This window comes from Hetaerina americana, unplaced genomic scaffold (genome assembly GCF_022747635.1).
Source record: "Hetaerina americana unplaced genomic scaffold, ioHetAmer1.1.p SCAF_60, whole genome shotgun sequence".
NCBI classification, from domain to species: domain Eukaryota; kingdom Metazoa; phylum Arthropoda; class Insecta; order Odonata; family Calopterygidae; genus Hetaerina; species Hetaerina americana.
In genome coordinates, this window is record NW_027287206.1 from 2559475 (window position 1) to 2586922 (window position 27448).

At 34.9% G+C, this 27448-nt stretch overlaps 1 protein-coding gene across 2 annotated transcripts; it reads right to left on the reverse strand.

The window, feature by feature from the left end:
- Positions 1-707: 707 nt before the first annotated feature.
- LOC139695605 (PHD finger protein 13-like) lies at positions 708-22811 on the reverse strand. Of its 2 annotated transcripts, XM_071594405.1 has the most exons (6): positions 22684-22811; positions 21969-22009; positions 20782-20883; positions 20335-20458; positions 14875-14922; positions 708-5489 (listed from the first exon to the last, which is right to left on the reverse strand). In XM_071594405.1, the coding sequence occupies exons 1-6, from the start codon at positions 22703-22705 to the stop codon at positions 5242-5244; spliced, it is 585 nt and encodes a 194-aa protein (XP_071450506.1). In that variant the 5' UTR covers positions 22706-22811; the 3' UTR covers positions 708-5241. The 2 variants fall into 2 exon arrangements, with proteins under 2 accessions (XP_071450506.1, XP_071450507.1); XM_071594406.1 differs by lacking the exon at positions 14875-14922.
- Positions 22812-27448: the final 4637 nt, after the last annotated feature.

Sequence of the window (27448 nt, forward strand, 5' to 3'; positions counted from 1 at the left end):
CAAACAGCTTAGGCATTCAAGGAATACACTAATGCATAAAAATATCAGCTTACCAAATTCTAGATGCTCTAAAAAATCTACGGAAATGAGTTGACGTCTACCATACAGAAAATAAATTAAATCCAAGAGATTCACCGCACTCTACATGCAATAGAAGGTGGTGTGCACTGTCATTAATGGCGATCCTGTTTGGTTGGACAGATGAAAATATATCAGATCATCATGACCTTGAGGGAACAACCTATGAACAGAAAATAATGGTGGAATTTGACAGATAAAGAGGATAAGCACAAACCCCACAGGGTAAGGAAAGCCAAAATTTTGGCGATTGACCTCCTCTCAACGCCCAACATTAGCCACAAAATGCTATTTAAGCATTGAATTAATAAATAGGGATATGACGAGAGATAATTTGTTCCAAATTGCACTTAATAATAATAATGAAGTACGCATACACTGCACACCCAAGGTACTACCCATTCAAATGAACCCTATTTTTGTCTTGCCTTAGAGATTCATCAACACTGCAGGTATATAAACACCTGTCATGAAATATTTCCTTGCTAAATAATGCTAACGCTTGATTTTTTAGAATTTGAATGTATTGGAAAATATTTTACTTCCAACCTCATTCAACTTTTACAGTGTAAATACAACTTAACACGGATAGAAATAAATCAATTATAAACAATATAATTGTGTATTTATCAAGAAAAGCTGTACATCATTTGACTTCCTCATGCACTGGAGAAACCACATTCATAAAATATAGCTGTCAAATTACAATAAATATTCATTTTTACAGATCTTTCAATCACATTAATATCCTTTAGCCATGATAACAACCAACTGGACACTGGACAAATTGAATCATAACCATTAATAATATAATTAGGTATCAACATTAAATTTCAGAGAAACCAATTTAAGAAACCATTGCAAAAAAATTCTACTTAAACAAATAATTCAAACTTTGAATAAAAAAAAGAAAATATGCAGAAATATTTTACAATATTCAGAATTTCAACCCTGATATATAAAAATCAAATAAATAACCAACCAGTTTATTGCATTATTTTGCATCAAGGCCATGAATAACCTCGGAAAGAATGCTATTAAATGAAATATCAAATGATATAACTTTGTGGCTGCCAGAATATATTGGTACTCGTTAACATCATCCATATCTATAAAAGTCACACCTTTAATCCTTACTCTTTTATTACAGTAAGAACTCTTCAGAATTCTGCCACCATAATCATCCACTTATGACTATGATATCAGCACCATCGTTAATACAGAGAAAACACCCTTCAAAAATTATATATAGGGCAATTGCACTTCCAACAGAGAGCAATGCCTTAAAACAAAATTTTTGATTAATTACAAAATATGGAATGGGAACCAATCATTCTTCACTAATGGAGCGAATAATATTAATTTTTTACAAGAAATTTTAGAAAAATTACCATGCTTCCCAAGGTGATTGGGCATTTCACAACTAACATGCTCACTAAATCTAATGGCACTACAAGATAAAAGAATTTCTGCCTCCTCATACTTTAGGTAAACCAAAGAAGTGCTCAGAAAACAGATTGGGATAAGTAACAAAAATCTCAATGGACACATGAGCTGTAAGTAATTCCCTAAAGAAGCAACAAATAAACAAAAAGTTCTCACAGATGCACACAATAATTAAGAGCTCTTGCATGTGTTTCTTTTTCAGTTCTCTTAAATTACACGGGAGCATGCCCGAACATTCAATAACATAATTTCAAACTAAATAATAAGAAATAAGGAATGTCTTAAGTCCACAGGTACCAGTCTATAACCAAAAATCTATACAAGAATTATACCAAAGATCACCACCCGGTTTTACCAAGCAACTTAAGAGCATTGAAAATATTTCTGCATGGCCTATGTTTGCCAGTCAACAGTTGTCATCTGGACCGTTCTATACAAAAAATCCAAGAAACTTTAAAAGTTTTTATTTATCCAATTATCACTGGATTTTCACTCATTACAAGTGAAAATAGATTCAATCCGGTCGTAGAACAACTGCTTGTCAGGTTAGTTCTATTAAGGGATATACTAGAAAATTTTCAAAACTCAAGATTCCTAGGTGTATTTTTCTAAACATAGTTTAAATATAAGGTGCTTGAAAGTTTGTTACTTAATAACTGTATTAGCAAAGAACTTGTAAAAATGAAATTTCTCATAAATTTATTAAAATCTACATCAAATGAAAACAATTACAGAGCTATTTCAAAACCATCAAAAAATAAAAGCGTGGAAACTTTAAAATTTGTTAAAACTGATAAGTAAATTACACCTGGTACTCATTGCAACAGCACAGAATTTCCTCTGGCAACTAGGGTGAATCATGAAGCTGATTGTATTGAAGAGAGGTTTGAACAAACTTTCAAATCATATTCTTAAATCTGTAAAAAAAAAATGGTTGCAAGAAGGACTGTGCATCTCTAGTATCCAGTTGGGAACAAACATTCATGAATTGTCACAAAAACATACATAGAATGATTGCTCATTTAAGGCAACATTCATAAGACAAAATCATGCAATAAAAATAAAAAACCTTTTCCATTTTTCCTGGATTCTTCACAGGAAAACACAAAACTAGCTCACAAATGGCTATCACTCTTCTGGTGTAACAACAAAATAAACATATGTACAATTTTTTCCACATGTTAAATGCTGCATATGAATATATCATGAATATTTAACAAAGTATAAGGTATATACTACGGGCAACTTAAAGGTACACTATTTACAATGAATAGCAATGATGTGATGGTGGCATTGCTTGCCAGCATCATGACAATGTATCACTCTTGCAAGCAAAGCATCAACCAAAAATCATAACAGGACTCTTACCAATAACACTTATGTGAAATGTTGAGGCATCAGTGGTTCACCATTGGCCAATTCGAATACTGAAGTGGGCACCAGATAATAACATGAAGTTTTAAAATAGCGGCAAGAATAGGAAATTTTTATGAAAGTATGAATTCCCTAAAAGATGAGCAGTTACTGCAATCCATACAATTTGGGTTCATCAGTGCCTACCGTGGCCACATTTGTACAAACAAAATAAATCTTAAATAGTGTACATTTCAACTCTTTAACTGCGTATCTATTAATGCTTCGATGAAAAATATAAATGGACACCTGTGCCTATAAAATATTCATGAAGACCATACTCAAAAAAAAAATAACACTCAAATGTCTACATCAAGTTGATTAGACATTGACCACCAATTACACATGAATCTACATGGCTATTTGCTTTATCTTGCAGCTTTATGAGTGTACATCTATGTACGCATAAGAAATATACCTTTCTCAACTTAACTTCATGAAAAAGGAGAAATTAAGACGTTTGTCATTAAGCAAAGAAACAAGTCCCTCTTCAGATTCACCTGCACTATACATAATCAAATTTTTGTGTTCAACAACCTTTGACCACACCCTTATTATGACTTGAAAAGGTAGAACAAGAGGGAACATGAGAAGAAAAGTTGTTTGTTAACAAGTCAAGAGCATTGTAGTGTTCAGCTTTATGTACATGCTTAAACCAGTTACTATGGAAAAATATCCTATGGCACTCACTTCACAACTGTCAGACAAAAGATTCGTACATTCCAATGTCACCACTTGCAAAACAAAGAGAAACCAAATGACTAATGGCACCACATCAATCTATTAAATAAAAACAGCTTCATCACTATATTCAGAGTATATACATCAGGGATTTGGAAGATTGCAAAGACATTAAAGAGAAACCTGAAAATAGGAGGGATTGAAAAGTCTGTGGTCTTATGTGCTGATGCATGTCCTTCCAGCAAAAAAAATGTTTTGCTTGTATCTCACATAAGTCTTTATGGATAAGAGCACCATATACACCTTTGCTACACATAAAAATACATTCTCAATAATTAAACGACATTTATAATATATACTTTCATACATTGCACAAAAAAGGCAATCCATAATGTTATCAGGTAACATTTTTTGCTCAAATGAATTTAAATCCTGATGCAAGTGACAATAGCTTCAAAAATTAGTGTTTAAAAGGCAAAGATTCTTACATAACAAAAAAAGCAATTAGGTTTTCATATTCCAACACAAGTCATTTCAACATAATAATCAAAATTAGAAACATTTTCAGGCTAAATGCAGCAGCATTTTCAACTGTGGAGCATCAAATGGATGCTCTAGAATAAACAAAAGTAAGCTGTAAGGCATCAAACAACCGAGCCACCTTCAAATGACGTCCCCCAAAGGTATAAAACAACCTTTTAAAACTTTTGGTGGATTGCAACCCATTTGTCTTTTGTTGACAGTTGTAAGCACAATGATAAAGCAACAATAATTGAGGAACATTTATGCATCAGAGAAGGTTTAAGGAATATGGCACCTGAAATAGGATTAAGCCATGATCTACTCTTGAAGAAGATTGGTATGACTAGCAAGAATCTAAATCATGGTGGAAAAAGAATTATTTCACAATACAAAAGTTAAATTCCATCCAGCAAAGTGGTGGACCAATGCTGACCTAGGGCCCATTAAATTCAATTTTTAAACAAACTGAATTCCTACAGCCATAAAGCTATTCAAAGTTTAATCAAAATCCCAGACATGATCAATTTTGAAATAATAATGAAATCCAAATAATAGTTTCACATAAATTAATGTAAAAAAATAAAAACTCTCGACACTTTGTTGCAGTTCGCAATCAGCAAAAATGTGGTTTAAATTACATTCTGACACAATGTAAAATTCTCATTTGATGAACTCCCACGATGACTTTGAGGAATTGAAGAAGTAATATCTTCCCATCTTGATTTCCCTAAATTTTTTAACTTTAAAAATAGACTTCTTTTCACCACTTAATTTGTGCTGCACAAAACTTCAAATGTTGATAACACAATGCTGATTTATGTCATAATTTACTGAACATATTTAAGGTTCCAGCATATTGTCAGACACAACCAAGTCTTTCCATAAAGCAACAAAGGGTATGCTCACTTGAAACTGTTAAATGCAGCAGCATCCATAAAATACTTGGCCATTTTGCATGCATGCTTATTTACAAAACCTCAATGATGCACACACTATTTTGTAGCCGAAAGACTACTAAGAGATACCTTTAAAGGCCAATCACATGGCACAAAATCGTTAACAAAATTATAGTTGTCCAAGTTCATCCGCAACACATTCCCTCTACACTGACACTTTCTTCTTCATCCTTACAGTGGGTGATGAACCTGATATGCTTCGTAAAGAAGGTCTTCTCACTGAGTGATTTTGGCGTTTGCACTTGTTACATATGAACACTTCGGGTATATTAGTTTTTTTTATTTTGGCACATGATAAATGTATCCATGTCAAGCATTTGCTGCACTCAATCATTGGCCGCCCAGCAAATGGCTTCAAGCAAAAGCAGGTGATGAGATCATATGAATCCTCGTCTGAAAAAGTAAAAGAAATACATCAGCTAACAGAAATTAATACACGACAAGATTCATGGTACCCATATGATAATAGCAGCCACAAATGAAAGGAATCCATGTTTAAATAAAACATTGGATATCAGTAAGCAATAGATGAAGTACTGACAAGGAGCCCATATTGATAGGATGGCAACATAGCTCATGAAGTTGTACCAATGGTGCAGAAACAGAGGGGCAATGGGGGGCATATGAATCCCTTCCCCCAACCACCAAAATCCACCCACCACCATGATTTAGAACTGCTGACTTTCAACATAATTTTACTTCCATAGGAGGGGCATTGGATGCTTTAGCCTAGTTTGAGTAATGAGGATGACTACAATGTCTTCAACCTGGACAATTTATGAAGGGCACAGGCTAACTAATGTCCTCGTCTCCAGTCCAAATCTTAATTAATCTCTATCATGTTCCCATGTATCAACCCCTGGCATCCTTTTCCCCTTTCTCCCTCCTACAAACATCACAGAATGCGTACAACTCTCCCATACCATACTCGATATCTCGTCACTCTCCTAAGTTAATATACGATTCTGTGCCACTAAATGACAAATTATCATGCCAAATTGTGCCTTCACCGAGAAGTTTGGCATGTAGTTCAAGCATTAACCACAGATAAAAACTCTATCATACATTGAGATTAAAAAAACCAATAAAAACCATAAATAAGAAGCTTTCATATAAAATAAAATACAATCTAACATACTATTTCTTGAACCTGAGCCAGCAAATCCAGAGCACCATGTTATTCACAACAACTGATTGAATTACATTAGTGAAAACTATAAGGAGAGTTCAGCATTTGACCGTTTAGATAATTGCAACATGTAGAGCAAGAAATAATGAAATCACAAGAATTCATTCGTGTTTCGCATGCACTAACTCTTTTTCCTGCAGAGATACAGGATGAAACCTGAGAGAATATGAAGCTCTACCAAGATACGTGAAAGTATCATTAGCCATAAACACAGTAATCAGCCATAATGTCGGTTTGGAAGATGACAGTAGAGTTCACCCAGTACTAAGGTCGACGTCATGTAAAATTCACATCAGGGTAAGGGTGTCAGTTCCTTTCCCTGTGCCGGTTATAATTTCCTAGGAAGATCTGGTACCTGAAAAATCAACTTGATTGGAGGTGCAAGTGCCCAAAGAGGCTTGCCTGGATAACGAACCCGAGCCCTCCAGTCAGTAGTCCAATGCTCTAACCCCGGACTACTGTGACCCACTTGAAATGATTATAATGATAAAAACAATAGCTTCAGGCATGATGTGGTGGAAGTTGAATATAATGAATAATTGATCAAAGCACTTTTCCACTTGATAAAATTTTGTATTTTACGACCAGGTTTCGATGTATTACCTCATCATCAGACCTGATGTAATGTAAAACATTGCAACCCGGTCGTAAAATACAAAATTTTATCCAGTGGAAAAGTGCTTCGATCAGTTATTCATTGATTATAATAATGTCAAATAACACTAATTGTTAGTTCTTTTACTGATTTACCAATAGAGCACTCTATTTCAAATATTTTCATTCAGAAAATATTGACTAAATAATTTTTTAGGCAAGTGATTTTATGTACCATGCACCCTTCAATATTTAGTTGACATTCTATATGATAACTAATAAAAAAAAGGTATTGCATTAATCGAATGATAACAAAAAGTAAGGTCATACCTCAAACACATTTCTGACAAGTGGAATCATTTTGTGGTTTTCACCATAAGAGATTTATTCGCACCATCCCTGTCACCCTTGCGATTCCACTGAGATAGAGTTAGAACTTTTTAGACACCTACATACATTATTTGCTTGTGTATATGTACATAACATACACACACCATACAAGGATTGTCCAACAAAGAGATCCTAATTTTTTTTGCATAAATTATGACACAAAAATTTAATTTTGCTATATTTTTCTGGCATGCGCAATGTTAATGTATGTAGTGCATATTTTATTGGTTTGATTCCAGGATTGTATCAACAGCACTGTTGTATGAAACGTACTCAGTTCACCAAGAACGATAGAGGCAATGCACAAGAAGCCTCATGCAATATATTGCATTGAAATTTTGCTACCACCTGAACAATTCACCAACTTAGACCTATTCAATTCTTCATGAGGCAACCCTTCCCTAGAGCAGAGCTAGAAGATGGTTCAAGAGGGGAATCAATCAGAGGAAAGTGGACTTGAACATAATTGAGCTGTCCTTCCTTCTCGCATTATCATAAAAATTTGCAAAAATTGTAGGTACATTTGAAGGAACAATTTTATACATCTCCGGTCAGTAGTCCAACACTCTACCCTCTATACTACCGCCACCTACGAAAATATATTCTCTTAAACATAAGAATCAATAAAAGACATTCTTCTTGGGAAAGCAGTACATGCTATGTGGCAATATTAGGCTGCATTAGGGGACTACACATTCAACTGATTAACTAAACAAATTCTTCAAATATGTTTTCACGTCTTTCACTGTGATGTTAATATTTTTCTTACTTTGTTAATATTTGTCTTACTTGAAGTAAACCCTGAGTAATTCAGACATTCTGGCAGTGTAGTGTGGGTGACTTACTTAGAGTTTGCAAGACCCAGCTATACTCTGCCGGCAAATAAAGTTTGATAGCAAGTTCCAACAAATGTGATTGACATTAATTATAATACTTCAATAGGGTATAAATAATCCAGCAGTGCATTTTAAATTACGAATAAACTATTGCTAGATGAAACATTATTAATATGTTCAACTAAACTTTGTACATTTCCAATATTCCAAGCCAATTCTTTTCATGTAATTTCGAGAATATCCATACACATACTTAATGAACATGAGTTCTTCTAGGATAAAACTTAAGTAAGTTCTGACAATAGACCCAAATAAAGGTGGCAGTAAAATAAAACGGATGACTTGGAGATAAAGTGAAATTTCTCGAGAAATTAGAAGCAGAGGCTTTTGTTGTGTTTGGTATCAGTAGACACTCAATATCATTTGAAAAAAAAGAAGGCTACAATGAACCCATTTGCTCTTGGGGTAGATTTTTATTTCCTGAATATGGACAGATGGGTTCACAAAATTATTAGGTTACTAGAAGTTGAAAGATAGGGAGAAGCTACCTGTCTACAGGTGATAATTGGATAATCAATCACATGGTTCAGGAATGTATGGTGATGCCATATCAGGCACAACATAAAAAATTTGCCAAATACATGCTAGCAGAGAACTTCACTGCATGCAGGGGATGGTTATGGCAATTGCCCATGCTGATGACTAAACATGATATAACATCATCCAAGATATATAATGAAGATAAGCTATGTTTTGTGATAAAAATGAATGACAAGTGGTATGCAGTCCTAATTTCTAAAAGTTTATACATAATAGTCTAGCATCTGAGAACTGAGAGAACATTGGATGAGCCTTCCGACCAAGGCTATGATGCAGGATTCTGACATTTTCTCCTGAGGGTAGCATCAATTTTTGATGTGTACTTAAATGATAAAAGTTAGAGAGATAGCAGAGGCTATGTGTATACTGAAAGAATGTGTTTGTAATATACTGACTGAAGAATTGGACGTGTACGCTATCTACATTTTGGGTGCCATGTTTGTTCTCTTTGGACCAATGAACATTTCATGTTTGAGCAGTTTAAGCCAAGTCAGTCAAATATTTTGCATCGATTCATAACTGCTATTTTGCATCGATTCATAACTGCTATTTCGCATCGATTCATAACTGCAGAAGGAACTTGGATCCACCGCAAAACTCCTGAGATTAGAGAACAGTTAAAGCAGTGGGCTGCAAAGGATGAACCTACTCTGAAAAAGGCAAAGATAGTTCCATCGGCTATGAAGGTGATGGTGACTGTTTCTTGTGATAGTCACCGTATTGTGTTTATTATTATCTTCTAAAAGGTAAACCAACAGTGTGAGAGTATTACCCATCACTTCTTGGCAAGCCGAAGGCAAAAATTACAAAAAAACAACCAGAAGAAGAAGAAAGTGCCTTCCCATGAGGTCACTGAACCAGCTCACACTTTGGGGGTCATCATGGCTCAAATTCACAAATTGCATTTCGAGTTGGTTGCCCAACCATTGTTCATATTCACCCGACCCGGCCCCCAGCGATTTTTTTCCTATTTCATAACCTTAAACTTATGATTGAACTCTGCAGCGAAATTTCTGCAAAAATGGTGAACATCCTTAAACATAGAAACCCAAAAATAACCACATACAGTAGCTTTTCAATTAATGCACAATCACCCTTTGGAGAAGGACGAGTAAGAATGAAAGCAGAAGTTAAAATGGGAGGAATGCATGGCATAAGCAAGACTAAATACAAAAGTATGTGACTAAAATTCAGATTGTCACAGGTGTATTGAAATCTGTCGGCAACATTCATTATGAATGCACTGGAAAAACATTTCCCCAATATTTTAAGTATCTCGAGAAAATTATTCGAACAAATTTGTAGCTGAAATTCAAACTGTAGTCGAAAGAGAAAGTGTCTGCTCATTTGTTGATGGAGGTGAAAAGCTCATAAGTTCACCGATTGATAGGCAATGATGGATATGGTGATAGATAAGAAGTGATTCCAGACATTTCCCCATCACCTATTCACAAAAGATAGCCATATGAAAATGCAGATTTTGTTCATTATAAGAGATGATGCAGGAAAATAGAGAGTTATGTATTTTAGATAGTGGAATACTAAATGATAGATGCAGGATTTAAAATAAAACCTAAAATAACAAGTGTGAAAAATTTTGTCATCAAAACACTAAGCAAAAGAACATAAAAATATCGTACAAACATCTTAGAAGTGGGCCACGAGTGACAAAGTAGCAGGGACAAAAAAAGATATCTTTACACAAAGAAACTTCCACAAAGAGGACGGAATCATTGAACAAAGATTTTGAGTGAAGATGGTAAGAACGAGAGGCAATTTAGTTTTAAACTTCAGAAAATGGTCCACATCCTCTGATATACAGAATTAGAAAATGAATCATTGGTCTTTTAATCGTGAAAATCAATCAACCTCACTTATCCTTGACGACTTCATACCACAACCGAGTTTTCCATTTATACCCTTTATACAACTCAGTAGCACTTACCCATTAGATTTTAAATAATGACCATCAGAGCAAAATATATAGCAGTAATTGTTAGCAGTTAGTAATTGTTGTTTGAAACATTGGGCTTCTATTGAAATTACCTACACATAACTAGCACATGTTTTGGAGGCTATCTTTCCAACATGTTCAATGTGACGAACAGTTTTCATCCAAGCTTCTTTTTTGGGGTATACTCAAAGAGAACAAAAGTTTTACTCTGAGTACTTATCCAAGCATTTCGCACATCATAAGAATGTATCATTTGAAATATGTTTCCACAAATCAATGGCACAGTAAGAAAAACTGAAATAACACATTTCCTTTGAAGCAATGAAAATCAGTGAGCATGGACACACATTACAGTGCATCAACACTGGAAATCACGTTTTTCAATCCTTCTTTGCACAAGGTATTTCACACCTTCCTCCATCCCAAGAGAATATTTCAAATATCCCAGTTATTTCATCTGACAGCTGATAACTAGGAAACCAGGTATCACCATACTATTACCACTCCCACCAATTAGTCAAATGAATCTTTTATCGCCATCACAATCACTCTAACTCATTTGAAATAACCCTTCCTGAAGTTCTCTTAGGTTAATTTTTCTGTAACATAAAATTTTCCCATGTAGAAGTTTATGGCTTTCACAAATGTCAGTATTTTAAAACCCATATTCTCTGAGTTTGCTAAGGATTGATTGCCTCAAGCAAAAACCACCCCTGAATTTAGTTAGCAGAACAGAATAATATTCATTAAAATTTTGAACAAATATTTCAAATATCTCTTTTACAGGTTTACCTGATGCCTTTCTTTCATTTTTTTACCTGGTTACCTTTCCATCAAAATGAAAATTTTTGTAAAATATAATGAGTGTGTTCATGAGACATTACCAATCAACAAAATTTAACACTACGAGAAGTAGACCACAATTCATTTTGGGGTAACCAGCCATATAAAGTAATTCAAAGAAAGCCTAAATGTTACAAAAATAAGATAATTTACTATCATTTTCATATTTATCTTCTTGATTATCCATGAAATTTTAAAATATTTTCTGAAATAACCAGAAAATTATTTGTGAAAAAATTTCCAACACTCCAGCAACATCTCATATGTTTTAGCACATATTTGAGAAAAAACCTTATGTAAAAGACTTACGTTAGTACAATAGAGTACAATGTTGCGAATATTAGTAAAATGTTGCATGGCTCCATTGTCAGAATGCACTATGAAAAGTGTCAAAACGCTCGCTTCATTCTCTCAAATTAATAGACAAAGAAAGAATCCCCTCTAGCATGACATTAAGCTTTTATATCAAGTATACCCTTGCATTATACTTTTAAAAGGGGAAAGGAAAACAAATGCTGCAGAAGTCTAGTGATCCAATTTTCCATATATGAGAGGCAGAGGGGGATCGAGATGGTGCGGGGGCTAGCGTACTGGCTTCCCACCCAGAGGGCCCGGGTTCAAATCCCGGCGGTGTTGAATATTTTTCAGAGGTATCTCGATCCCTGCTTGAGGTGCTTTGTGGAGGGCACTTTGAGTGAGTACGCCGTCCGTCGGATGGGACGTTAAGCTGCGGACCCCTTGGCGCCTTTCGTTAAGAGTAGGCTAATGCCGACGCCGGGTTTCTCTCCACCCTTCATCCTTTCCTATCCATCCCCTATGGCGCAAATGACCTCAGCTGTCGGTCGCCTCCCCTCAAAACTACTACTACTATGAGAGGCAGAAGATAGATAGTGAATGTATGACTGAAAAATAAGAACAAATTAGCAGAGTCTGGTGGGTCAAAGCAGTCACTCGCATTGCACATTTGATAATTGAAAAGAAAGTTGCTGGACATATGGTGGCCCCTAGTGGCATCACTCAACTTGAAATAAGTTACACTGACAACCATTCCTCTCTGCTTGAAATCATGGAGGGCATGAGAGGGAACGGAGGCATGCTGAAAAGATCAACTTCAAATCTCACCCTATTAATCTTAGATTGATTCACCAAGAACAATGAAGAATGTCTATAAAGATAGTGAAAATAATTATACATAAATAGCATAAACAACGGAAATGTAAGATTGATAATACTCTATGATATAATTAATTGGGTAATTGCGTGCCATAAAAATTAACCAATCAATGGAAACAGTTTTAAAAATGTGAGGCAGCTGCTCGCCAGTGGCATCTGTCACACTTTCATACTACACCTGACTATGTCAGAAGTACTAAGTTTCATGAGAAGATGGGGATTGTGGTGGTGCAGTGGCTAATATACTGGCTTCCCACCCTGAGGGCTAGGGATCGAATCCCAGATGTGAAAGAATGTTTCAGCAGTACATGGATCCCCACATGGTGTGCATATACAATCCCCACATGGTGTGCCTTGTGGAGAACTCTAAAGCAGTAAAGGAAATTATACATAATAAAGCCATTTGTCTTAAGTCACTCCATCTATGGTAAGAGGTAAACCAAGCGCTCCTGGAAGTCATTCACACAGGCAAATTGAAAGGACAAGGAGAAGTTCACAACCAGCAAGAGACTTACGGCTAAGTTCACTCAGGCAAGGCCTCGAACGTGATCCCACATTACGTATGCCACAGCATCATCTCAAAAATGACAAGCAACTGATACCATTACACTCCTTACTAGTTGACACTATTCTGGAGGGAGTGAAACTGAAAATCTTTTAACTCAATTAAGAGTATTACCTCATTATTTTATGGATGGAAATTGATTCATGTATTCTCTCTATAGTAAAATATTAAGATTGAATAATCCAGGTGAGCTCATACATGAATATTGTTCCACACAATTAGCCTAAGTTTTGAAGAAATATTTTCTCTCATTGATTCCAATATTTACAAATAATTTTTCAGCACACACGGTGAAATAACCCTATTCACACCACATGTTTTTATGAAAAAACAAGGCAGCAAAATAGTTTTTAATTCTTCCATGATAATTATTTCTAATCCACTTTATTTGATATGCACTTCAATATCATCTTGTTTATGATAATGATGCAGAATGCAGTTTCTAGTTGTTCATACTGGTGCCTTCTAAGCATTATAAATAATGAATAGATTTAAAAATATATTTTTCTACACATTCATTAAAATATTTCACCCTCTCAATTTACAAAATAAAATCGATCTAGGTGTGCATGTTTGCAAATAATTCCAAAAATTGCATTATTATTATTAATAATTATTTAGACACTCATCCATGCCACATGATAAAGGGAGTCATTTTGTCTGATCCAAAAGGCATTATCAGACATCAATGTAAACTAAATCAACAGAAAATAGTGGTGAATATATTTTTGTAAACATGTCACCCTGAAAGAAATAGTAGTGACACCGGTCTGAATAATTGAATTTTTCTTTTTAAAGGACGACCTCTTTAGAATATTAGTGAGATCTGCAGTGTGGTTCAAATTTTATTCTAAAACTTAGGCTTCAAAATGGCAGGGGGAGTGGGTGCAATCAAGGGAAGATTATTACCCAAAAAAATACTGCAAGAGAATTATGATTACAAATATCACATATTGAAAGCAACTACGTGGTCATAAATTTAATATTGAGATGGAGCAAGTGATCATTACAGCAACAAAATATCTGGTATAATTAAGTCTAATTCCTTATACTGGACGTCTACAAAAAACTTAACATTTACACTGAAAAATAAAATTTCTTAAGAACACCTAAGTAAATAATCTGACTTAAACATACAGTCCGTAACATGAAAACTAATAATTTTCACAATTATCAATAACCTATAATGGAAATGGAAAATGATGAAAGTAGTGCATAATAACAGATAATTGAAATTTAAAAATTCTTGACACTGATAGAGGTCTTTATAAGAGTGAAATGAAATTTCAATTCCTTGAATACAATCAGATAACAAGAAATTCATGGTTTTTAAAATTCTAAAGAATGTGATTCTGCACCTTTAATTCAAGAAAAGACAAGGAAATGGGATGCATCCAAATGACCCAAATATTCTTCAACAGTGGAGGAGGCATGATATTTAAAAGAGCTCCCACTTGATGGGGAAAGATGAAACCTCTCAAAGCAATACTCTCACCATCAATACACAGCAGTAACTAATACTAACAGACAATGAAAAGTTTCACCTAGTACTTCACGACCCTCAACAGTGGAATGTCATCACACTAATAAAAACAAATTTAATACTTTAAAAATATCTTTACAGATATTCTTACCAGAAAAATGAATGCCATTCCAGTTCCACTCTTGCGAACCAGTCTTTGCTGAAAGTATTGATACATATCATCAGACATTTACCACATTTTGTGGAGCATGCATATTTTAAACTTGTTTCACATTGGGATTTAAATTCATATGATGTAACAATAACTTGGGACCCAGGTCCCACATATCACCATCAATAACATTCCATTCAAATTTAAGGCCAAAGAGTAATACATCTCTCACTGAATCAAGCAAAAATGATAGCCATAAATCATAAGTTATGCAGCTAAAATAACATGATATACATAATCCTGAAAGATATTCAAAGTTCGATTCTACTATAGTAAACAAAAAAATTGAGCAAATAAGAGGGTAGTTTGAAAAGTCCATGCAAAGTCTAAGAAGATAGTACCCACCAGGTTTCAGCACAATCAGTTTAGTTTATTACTCTGAGGCTAACATTTGTCAGAATCCAGGAAGTCAAATGATTTCCAGGAAATTAGATGAAGAGAATTACACATGTCGAGCAAAAATTATTTTATGATAGGAAAATCAACTCAGGTGACTAAAGGGAAACTTGATAAATAATGATGAGTCTCCACCTTTGATTAGAACAGTTTATAAGTGGTCTCAAAATTATTGTTGTGGTCCAGCGACACAATGCCCTGGACACTGTTGAGATCAATACTCAAGAAATCATGTCAAACACATGGAATTGTAATCATGAATTGATGACAGATGAGTGAAGCTGAGTGAGATTGCTCATATTGCAGGAATCTCGAGTGAATGGCTACATAATGTTTCGCATAAACATTTGGATGGGACAGAGCTATCCTCAAGATGGGTACTTAAAGACTGCTCACAGTTGACGAAAAGAAAAATCACATGACTTGTTCCCATGATGGCTTGCAGCTGTCTCAGCAAAATCAACAGGGTTTTAAGCATAGTTTCGTCCCTGTGATTGCAACATGGATACACCCACTACGCACCTTAAACCAAGCCAACTCAAAAAATGTGCTGTCAGCGGTGAGTCTGCACCAAAGAAGTTGAAGAACATTTTCTCACTTGGGAGGCTTATAAGAAGAACTCTTGGGAGAACTCTTTTTTGGGATTTGGGAGAAAAATAGTCCTTTTCCATCACAACAACTCATTAGCAGTAAAAGTGATATGGAGTTATAAAAGCAACTTGTTCCCCAGCCACCCTATTCTCCAGATTTGGCTCCCTCCGACTACTATCCGCTCTCCAACATGAAGAAATGCTGGTGGGGAGGAGATTTTATTCACATGAGAAGAAGATTACAGAAACAACTGCATTAATTGCAGTTGGACCAATCGCATTATTTGGAAGGGGTCAACAAACTGAAGCAGCATTGGACAAAATGTTTCAGCCTAAAGGGAGCAATGTTGAAAACGAAAATGGTTAATGCTAAATAAGTAAGAGTTTTCATTTTTACACAGACTTTTCAAATCACCTTTGTACATCCCATGGGTATGCAAAATTATTTCTTCTCATAACACACTAACAATATACAAACTACAAAATATGACAACTACACAGCCCAAAAGGGGATGGAATAAACCTTAAGATAGTCACCAAATTCCAAGTCATACCATAAGACAGAAAATTTTTGTTTAAAACCCAAAAATCACAGTCATGTAAATGAATGGACCTAGAGATACTACATTGACATGTATGCCCAAAAACTAAAGCCACCAACTAAACATACTAATGAAACAAGAAAGCCAAAAATTGTATACATGCCCTTAAAGTGTACAATGCACATACTTTCTAGTTTTTCATGGAGTGCACACTCTGGAAAAAATCACTCATACAAATATAGTTGTGAATGGTCAGAAAAAATACACTTAAGTTTTTATGTACACATTTCTCATTATTAAGCTAAGTAAAATGTGTATGAAATAACTTCTAATGGCTTTACCCACAGTTAAAGAATGAGTATGCATCCATCTTTATATACACTTGTATGCACACATCTGTTGCCACTGAATCCTATTGACTTCCTTTGGGGATTATCATAAACAATGGTGAACTAGGGAAATTTTTTGTCATGGGAAAAGGGCAAGAATATTCTACAACACTTCAACATCTAAAATATTAGGACAACAACCAACCCTTGTGATACGCTAGAGAATTGGTAATTGTATGCCTATGTTCAAAATTTAGGCTTATGTTCGTTCCTAACAAATGAACAGCAATTATCACTCCACAACTAGCTTTCAGTGATTTAGAAATCTAGATTTCAAAGAAATCACAAAATACAAGGAAACTGTCACAAATTTATGGGGTTGTGACGTTTCTCCATCGAAATGAGTTGAATTGATGGAGAATGGATACACATCGAAATATTCATAGCGATTACAATATTTAATGTCGTTCAAAGATGACCATGACATAAATAATTTAGCGTCCAACACAACAATGGAAAACTGCTTACAACTGTGTCATCACATGACACTTGCAGATCTTCAACAGACAGACAAATTCCTACGAACTAGTCATTCAACAAATATAATCAATGAGACCCTTATTGCTAGGAGAAGGAAGAGAGAGAGAGGGAGCAAGTCAAAAATGTGGCCTCCACGCCACACAATATCACAAAATGAAAACTGTTCCCATTACCTGCAAGGGTAAATTAATAACTTCTAAGTTAACTTTGTTTATCGGGGAACCATACAATCATAAAGCTGGAGGAAAGCCTAGCCTAAATTATTTCTCTTGGAAACCATATAGTACAATTATAACAGCAATTCTAACCTATCATTAAGAATTTCAACTGCCATTACCACAATTAAATCTACTAAGCAAAGACAAATGTTACATGATCACAGGCCTTAAAGAAGCTCAAACTTATTGGCTACAACAAGTATCTTGTTATTCCCTGAACGGATCTGCATTAAATGGACAGCAATGTTATTTTCATAACTGTACAGGAAACACCTCACAGTACACACACAGGTCCTACTTTATTTTATGAAATGAGGATGAGTGCAGATGCTTTGACAACTCCTTTCAAAAACCAGTGCCTTAGGGCATGTTAAATAACAAGACATTAGATTACCAAAAGGCAAATACTCTACAATAATAGCCGCCATTAGAAAAGCGGAGAACTTTTGGCAGTTGGAAGGCTATTGGATGCCACATGCAATTAAATTATTAAGCTACTAGGGCAAAACTCTATGCGCATATGCTATAAGATTGCTCATGTACCATAATAAGTCTATGGTACCAAAATTGATTGAGTTACGGCTAAAACAACTTTTGCAACATACTATGATTACTAAACAATTCTTCAGCCACATCATTAATCGCAGCAGGCAAAAGTAACTTTATCCGCTGCAAATTTACCTAAACCTAAGAATATTTCGCCCATTATCATTTGGTAGATGACAGTGTATACATGCGTACTGGCACTTAAACAACAGTTATACAAACATTCCATACATGGCAATAAGGATCATCAGCCCACCAATAACATGCACTGGACCACGTACTTGGACTAGCACAGAAACAAGTATGTGATTCAGCCAAGTGGCCAGTCCTGAGAAGAATTTAGCAACTAGAAATTGACCATTTTTCATACAAGAATTACAAACAGATGATCGGCTGCAGGTCTAAGTCCACAAGAATTTATCGCCTGAATGCCTACTCTATTTGTATGAGGTGGAGTTGAATATGAAAGAGCATCATCCTGGGTAAAGAAATTCAATTCAAGCTAAGCCTTTTTTTACCAAATATGCCGTAGTAAGTGAAAAATAGCAGTGTCACCACCTAACTGATATACAGGTATGACATGGGAGCAAAAATCAGCACAAAGGTGAATTCCTATTAGAATAATTAAATAATAATATTATGAGGTTCCACAAGAATATTGATACTACTTAACATAAAACACTTCTATTACCCTTTAATTACAGCCGATTCCCTGACCATTTATGTAGCTATTTTGATGCTTTTTAATAAACCTAGAGTGAAGATGGTAAGCCTTCTTTTAGACTTATTCATTGCATGGAGGCAAAAGAAAGGAGTTTCTAAATAATGCCACCATTTCCACCTTACCTGCCTTGCAAATAAGAACATAGCTTAACTCATAAAAGCTAATGGTTCATTTCGCTATATTCTCATGATAGCCTCACTTTTAACCTCATCACTTCATATTCTTAACATTCTCAATAATATATTGTTAAAAGTCCATAAGTTGAGAACTTCAATCATAATTCAACCCAATTTAACTATGATAGTGGCAAGAAAATAGTAATTATTATTTAAATTTTAGACAAGGCCCTGAAGTAATATCTAAATAAAAATTAGGTAGCACCTATTATGCAATAAACCTAATAGTAAATCTACATTAAAATTTCTAAATTATGAAATATATTAATAAGTAGTCATTATTCACTGTTCATGTCGATAGCAACTCCATTTTGATACTAAATTGCATTAAGGTTACTGTAATAGAACTCCACATTTACCAAGTTCAAAAACAAAGGAAAATGAGGAAGCACAGAAGAAGAAATTTTTTCTAGGACTTCTACGACAAATAAGACCCACAAACTGTATGTTAATATTAGAAATGATGGATGTGGCTAAGAATGTATTGCTGGGAATAAATACACAAATATATTAATATAGCCCCATTTCTAACATAACAAACAAGCATAGAAGTGGATGAAAAGGCCTAACATACTTAAAAGTAACTAAAGGTGGAGTGAGATTCTTTGGGGAATGAATTCCAGGACAATGCAACAATGTCAAAATTAGCAAACACTGGTGAGTTTATGATTTCTAGTTGAGCAAATCTTATCTTTGTCCCCAGGTGCTAGAAAGCAACACTAAGCAAGTGACTACTCCTAATGTAATTAAACACAGTCTTGTAGCCATTGGGTGTACCATACCAAATACTAAAAACTTGTACACATATAATTTGTTACAGTTGATAAACATTGAGGTGATTGTTATACAAAACAGTACAGGTCTTCAGGATATGTAGCAATGTATTACAGCACTTTTTCCCAAATTACCCCACCAAGGGATAAAAAAGCATAACACCAAGATTAAATTGCTATACACCCTTACGCATCTCTGGGCAAATGCAGGTAAGGCGAGGCGAATCAAAAACTATTCAACAAATCAGTAAAAACAATCTGAAAAAGCTCAGGCTAAACAGTTATAATCACTACGAATAAATAAGTCCATAAAAGTAAGGGCAAGGTAAATTGAAACAAATAGTCCACTTATAAAATCAAGACACTTGTGTGGAATTTAAGAAATAGAACAATAAGTGAAGAATATATCTTTCCAACAAGTATTAATTATTTCCTAAACAAGCACTGATTAAAATTTAATACTTTTAGCCATACTTTTACTTATCTTTAAAATAGAGAACTGAATGCATTTTCACCTTATAGGTGATTAACACACATTCACATGCTACTAATTTCTTTATAATTACCCAAGTCAACTTCTGATCCTTTCCGATCATCAGGTGTAAGGCTGCCTGATGTTGACTCCGACTTTATGCTATCAGACATACTACCAGTGCTACCTATTGGGCTTCCAGATTTTTCTCGGAGTTCCTGAAATGATGATAGTTTTACATTACAATACGGAAGAAAAATATTTTCCTTAAAACATTTCAGCACACAAGCATTCACAATATTTTCACTTAATTTTATTCCATTTTTATGACTCTAGTTGATTGAGAAACAGAACCAACAGACCATCAATAAGAAAAACTATAAAATAGTCAAGTGTTCACACACCAATTAATCCCCAACATGGTGCAGGAAATTTACCGAAATCCTACACAAATTACTACAACATATTGTTTCTAGGCATATCAAATCATCAGGTTAACACACGGTAATAATATAGATAATTTTTCCAAGTACTGTCTTACCTCTTGCTTCACCATGTCATAATTTTCATACTCGAGAATGAATTTACAAAACATATAAAAATCTTCTGCTGTTCTTGGTCTCTTAGAAGTGGTGGCCAGTTGCTAAAAATAAAGTGAACATTCATTAATTCCCACAATGCCAGCAAGGAGCGAATATGCACATATTCAAGAATGAAATATCAAAAGAACACCATGTAATGGAGAAACAAATTATTATTGTACGCACGGATATCAGTAACCGTAGCGATTCCTAAGCTCCCGGGCTTGGATTTCAGAATTTTGGGGGGAAATCATAAAAATCCGAACACTAACATATGAAAAATATGAAAGATTCCTAGATCTTTTGCGAGTGGTCAATGTAATAGTGTAATGCCATAACGCTTACACAAATTGTATTCAACCATTAGTTTACTTCACCCTACTAAATATGTCGTACTCGCATCCCAAACAAATGCTATGATCTTGGTATCCGATGGTGCCATTAAGTGTCGGAATCCTCGGTGCCGCTACAACGCTTCTGTGGCATGTTCTTTTATAAAATATACCCTCAACAATTCCACGAGGTGAAGGCAACAGTGTTATAGATCATTCGCATCCATTGTATTTGCACCTACTAAGAATATGGATCATGCATGGAATTAAAATACACACATTACTTAGGACTAACCTAACCGCCTCCGTTAAGTGGCAAGGGTGTGCTTCTTCAAAAACTCAAAACAAACGTGTCACCCAGTAATTCAGGGCAATAACTAACGAATAAAATCATTGAAACGGCTTCTTGGGAGGGCAAGGTTTCTTAATCCTGCCACTCGTTGAGCAGTACATAGTTTACACTGCGAAGATGTAATGTTTTCGTAGCAACTTCGTAGGCTTCGATGAACTACGACGGTTCGTCGCTTATTCTTAAACCAAAGAGCATGATTTTTTAATCAACGTGACTAAACGTACACATACCAACTCGTACATTATAGAACTAAACATTTTAGACCATGGAACTCCATTTTGATAGGCATAACACGAGAGACGCTATTTTAGTTAAACACAAAGGTATTACATCTCAATAGACACACATCTGTCAGTAAGTTTTAATTATTGCTTGAAAAACCAAAATATACCGCAGGTTTGTAAGTATTTTTGGTGTTAATGGGATTTTTAAAGAGCAATGAATATAGAAGTTGGCTTCATACCTCTTCGTCTTCGATCTCCATAGATTTTTTTGATTTAGGAGCTGTAAAGAAAAACAAAAATGCCATTAGAATAGTTCATAACTGCTTGTTGGTGCGGAGTGATCCAGTTTTCATAAGAAAAACACATGAGACCCGTAAAAACAGTAGGTCGATGAATATGATGCCATAATACAAACATGACGACGAAGTAATTAATGAATGTTTAGTATTTCAAAACCATATCATAATTATTATTTTCCAAAAGGTGCACCAAACAAATACAAATAATTAGTGTATGGTGCACATCAAAGCAAAACTCCGATCATTAAACTCTATATTGTGAATGATTTCCATGTAACTTTATACGCGGGGCCAGGTAATGAACTGTTTAACGGGGAAATGAATACCAAATTGCAGGAAAACCTCTACCCAAGGGGAGTACATTTTGAAAATTGAGTGAAAAAAAATTTCACGTAGCCTGTGGTCAAGAAGACACTATATATGAACTACAAAAGCTGTACCGGATCACTGGGAACACGAAAAATATTACACCAGTGAAACGGTGGGGATGACTGCGCCAAGATATGAAACCCAAAACTGTGCTGCATTAATTTGAGGAAAATGAGCAGGATACGCTGCTTAATTCACATGAAAGCCGAAAACAATAGTAGGCAGAGTACAGGAAGACACATTGTCTTTTGATGGGGGTATTATAGGCCACTTTATGTACGATTACCTTTGAAAACTCCTTCCGACATGTCTCATGTGGTTAGATTCTTATATTCACAGGATGAGCCAACAATGTAACAACATATACAATATGACACTCAGCCACAGTGCTACAGAAAACTAAAGCCTCGTACATTGTAGAAACGCAAACCCAGACACAGTTGGTAACAAGACAGGCCGTGACGTCATTTCTGCTAAAATATTCTTCAATGTATTTCAGAAAGTTAATTTTTCAATATAATTGGATTTTTTATAAAACTAAAAATATTTTAATATTTTTACATTTACAATATAAGCATAATTTCGCATTCACTCATATGATTTACCAAAACAGTTCAAAGAGATAACACTGGTTTGAGGCTATCGTAAGCAATTGTTTTTTTTAAGGACGGTTTCTTGTTTTGGTTGCAGTAATTTCATAACAGATAGGCTTCTTTGAATTGATCATTTCAATGCATTATAATTTTAGCAATAGTGCGATTTAGATGATAACCGTGTAGTAATATAGCACTTTATTTTATCAGATAATAGCATGGGATCCTAGACGTAGTAAGAATTAAATGTCATTTGCGCCTGAAGCGTAAATTATTGGTTCAGTTTATTCCTCGTCGAAAAGCCGAGTTCGTCGCACACAGCGTATTTTAGTGAGTTACATGAGTAAATACCTTAATGCTGAATCGCTTGCGAAATTATGGAGACGAGTATGAACGGCTTAGGAAATCAGCTCGGTATAGTGTTGGTCACTTATCTTTGTATGACCAGTAAAATGCGCATCTCCGTCGTTTGAGGAAGTTGTGTTGTTTATCATTTGTCCGAGTGTTAGTGTAATAAATATCTTTTATATGAAGCAAGCTATTTTTCCAAAGAACTTAATCGGCCCCTTTCCTAATTCTAGGCATCGTCTTATAAAATATAGTTTGCATCTGTGTATTTCAGTACCTATAGGTATATTTAAGATTGAATTAATTAATACTCGGGTATGTGATGGTCGTTCCTAGTTTTTCAATGCCAGGTTCACCACCAGTCTACTGAATTATGAGACATCCGGAAGTTATCCCTTCGATCAGTTTCATGAAATAATTTCGCTGAGAGAGAGAATTCATCGGAAAGGGGCTATTTTCACTTCCAGTTAAGAAAATGGTTTGACCAAGGTAAATTTTTCCACGGTTTTTCCATTTTAAAGGCGCGGTTTACTTTGATTTTTAGTTGTCCAACTTACAAGAGAACGTGCACATTTTTATATAGTCTGCTTAATATCTTCATTGCTGCATCAAATTCAGGCAGAGGGTGTAATCCTTCTAACAGTATTGTATGATGCATCCATTTTCCGTCGTGCTGATTCTCCAAGTATTCCTTCCATCTATTCATTTAATATTCTTTAGTTTGAATTTCACCTCTGCAATATGCATTGAAATTGACATTTGCTCTTAAGATCATTGAAGTGGTTCCTTATGATTCTTTGAACTATACCAACTTTTACTAGAACAGGATTACGTTGCACTTACTTTCATAGGGTCTTCATTAAGTCCTCTCATTTTTTGGCTGATTTTATTTCCTTCTATGACACCCAGTGCTTCATATGTGATCAATGGTAACTTATCATACATGACCAATGAACAGTACTCATGGTGGTAAGGTTCCTCATTAGGATAGATTACTGGAGTCAGTACATCAGCAATAACTTCCTTATTATGAACGACTCCGAGGAATGAACAATTCATTAATTTGATTTGCTATGTGTATCTGAGGCCGACATCCTTAATGCGTGAGATTTCAAGACTTTTTCTGTCTCTCTGCAAGGTTTTCTTGGAGTCTGTTTAGACAGTGTCTTTCACATTTTATGAGAATCTCCATAATCAAACTGAATTGTAATCAGCATGTGTTGATACAACATATACCAAATTAATATTTGAACTATTGTATAAATATGTACACACATATATATTTATATACATATATGTATGAATTGTCACAATTGATCGAAGTTGTCTGCTCTTCCCTACGATCTTTCACTTCTCGGACCTAGTAAACTTTTCCGAGCATCATTTTGTCAGTTCGTGTTGAAATTATTAGCAAGGCGTGACCAGTTATATGTGCATTTAAAAAATATATAATATTTAAAGGTTGATATCACAGGTTGAATTGACATTTCTTAGTTCACGAACTCTTCCAGCTTAGAATTAAAAGAAATGCGCAGTGGCTTTAATAACATTGTGTTTCCAGAGAAAGCATTCCGTACATTATCTATATATATAAATGAGAGTGTTTGTTTGTATGTATGTAATTTGTTTACTTTTTTGCTGTCATAGAAACAACATTGTTCCAACTATGCCAGCAGGATACTTTTGCAAGAACACTATTGTATTGAGAATTGCCGAGATATTATACGTGGAATACATCAAGGAAAGTCATTTGTAGAAGAAAAATGGGCAACTTTGATCCTGAGAATAATATTTATTCATGTGACGCATTGGGCCGAGTCTACACAGTCCATCCTAACAACGCCGAATGTTATATTTTAAGAATGCTTCTACATACCATTAGAGGACCTCGCTCATTTGCAGAAATAAGAACGGTAAATGGAGAAATGTGTGAGACATTCAGAGAAGCTTGCCAGAATTTAGGGTTGCTAGAAGGAGATCCAACACTGGGATGACTCATTGCGAGAGGCCAGTTTGATTTCTCTTCCAGGACAAATCCGAATTTTGTTTGCCATCATAATAACCTCCTGTAATCCATCTAACCCAAAAACAATATGGGAAAAATATAAAGAATCAATGAGTGAGGATATACTGGCTAAAGTTCGAAGTGAAAATCCTACATTGGATATTACGTTTAACTCCGACATTTTTAATAAAACTTTGATTATTTTGGAGGAAAAGTGTATCACCATGGTTAACAAGACTTTAGTGGAACTCGGTCTTTTTGCACCTGTACAAGATCAACAGGGTGTATTTTATCCAGATTATATTCGGGAAACTAGCTACAATGTCTTAGACTTAGAAACATACATCGCGGATAAAAAGCCTCTTCTTAATGAAGATCAGAAATTCGCGTACGAAACAATAATGGATCAAGTATATAAACAAGAAGGAGGTATCATTTTTCTTGATGCTGCTGGTGGCACGGGAAAAACATTTTTAATTAATTTAGTTCTCGCTGAAATCAGGGTTCATGGAGAAATTGCTCTAGCCGTTGCATCTTCAGGTATTGCAGCGACATTAATGGAAGGAGGAAGAGAGGAAACTGCAGTTTAATGGGAGGAGCTCTGGTACTCCTGTGTGGAGACTTCCGTCAAACTCTGCCTGTCATTCCAAAATCGACTCCAGTCGATGAAATTTATGCCTGTTTAAAACATTCTGTTCTATGGAATCATGCCCAAGAAATTAGCCTTAAACAAAACATGCGAATCCTCTTAAGAGATGGGAATGCTCAAAATTTTGCAAATAAACTTTTGGAGATTGGAGAAGATAGATTAGTTATTGATGCATCTGGTATGATAAAATTGTCATCAGATTTGTGTGTATCGGTGAAACCTGTCCGCGATATGATACAAGCAGTCTATCCTAACGTTAATCCAAATTATAAAAATTTAGAATGGTTGCGAGAAAGAACCATTCTTGCTCCTAAGAACGATGATGTTAATGAAATTAACAAGGAGATACTAGCCATGCTGCCAGGAGACGTGATTGAATATAAATCGTACGAATACCGTAGTCGTACGAGGTCGTCAATTATGCAACGGAATTCGTAAATTCACCTGATCCAGCTGGATTGCCACAACATCGCCTTATACTTAAAGTAGGATCTCCAATCATTTTATTGCAAAATTTAGATCCACCAAAACTCTGCAATGGGACACGATTGTGTGTGACAAAATTAATGAAAAATATAATCCAGGCAGTCATTTTAACTGGAAAAGGAAAAGGTGAAATAATTTTTATCCTACGGATACCTCTAATCCCAACTGATCTTCCCTTCAACTTTAAAAGATTACAGTTTCCAGTCCGGCTAGCTTTTTCAATTACCATTAATAAATCACAGGGACAGTTGTGTTTAAAAGTTTTGTGGTGTTGATCTAAGATCGCCATGTTTTAGCCACGGGCAACTTTATGTTGCTTGCTCCAGAGTAGGTTCGCCTAAAAATTTATATATTCTTTCTCCTGGATATGAAACAAAAAATGCAGTTTATAAACAGGTGTTAAATAAAAAAGATTATTAAATTTGTATGAAGTAGTGTATTATTGTACTTTATAATTTTTTGTTTTTATTTATGTAGTATATTTATATTACTGTTTCTCCCTAACCCGTGCAAAGCCGGGTATTCAGCTAGTGATAATATAAATGCATTACTGTAACTATTTCTCTTGTCAAGTTTGATTATTTCTAGTGACTAATAATAATTTCTCTGAACCGAAAAACAAATTCAAAGACAGTTTGACTCATATCAATTTATAAGCAGTGAATACTCAGGTAACCTTTGTCTTGGCTCATAATATAGAATTGATTCTAAAGGCTTCACATCTGCAACAATTGCATAGTGCAAAACTATAAATCTCAACTTTTCTCCAACGGTTGTTTAGCGCAGCAATCCACGCAAATTTGTCGAATAAAAAAGGTGAAATGTGTATTTCTTATAGAAAAAATGACGAAATAGGGTTTATGTTTTAATAGGAGTCTACAGTAAGGATGGAAAACGATACATTATTTATCATAATATACATTTTTTTAATAAATGTCAATTCCTTTAAGAGACATTGCCGCATTCACAG

Excerpts from the sequence above, each read along its gene's own strand:
- LOC139695605 (XM_071594405.1), bottom strand. The coding sequence starts at position 22,705 with ATGTCGGAAGGAGTTTTCAAAG. Across the intron at positions 20,459-20,781 it reads ATGACATGGTGAAGCAAGAG|GAACTCCGAGAAAAATCTGG; the intron begins GTAAGACAGTAC and ends TCATCATTTCAG. Across the intron at positions 14,923-20,334 it reads AGGATCAGAAGTTGACTTGG|CAAAGACTGGTTCGCAAGAG; the intron begins GTAATTATAAAG and ends CAATACTTTCAG.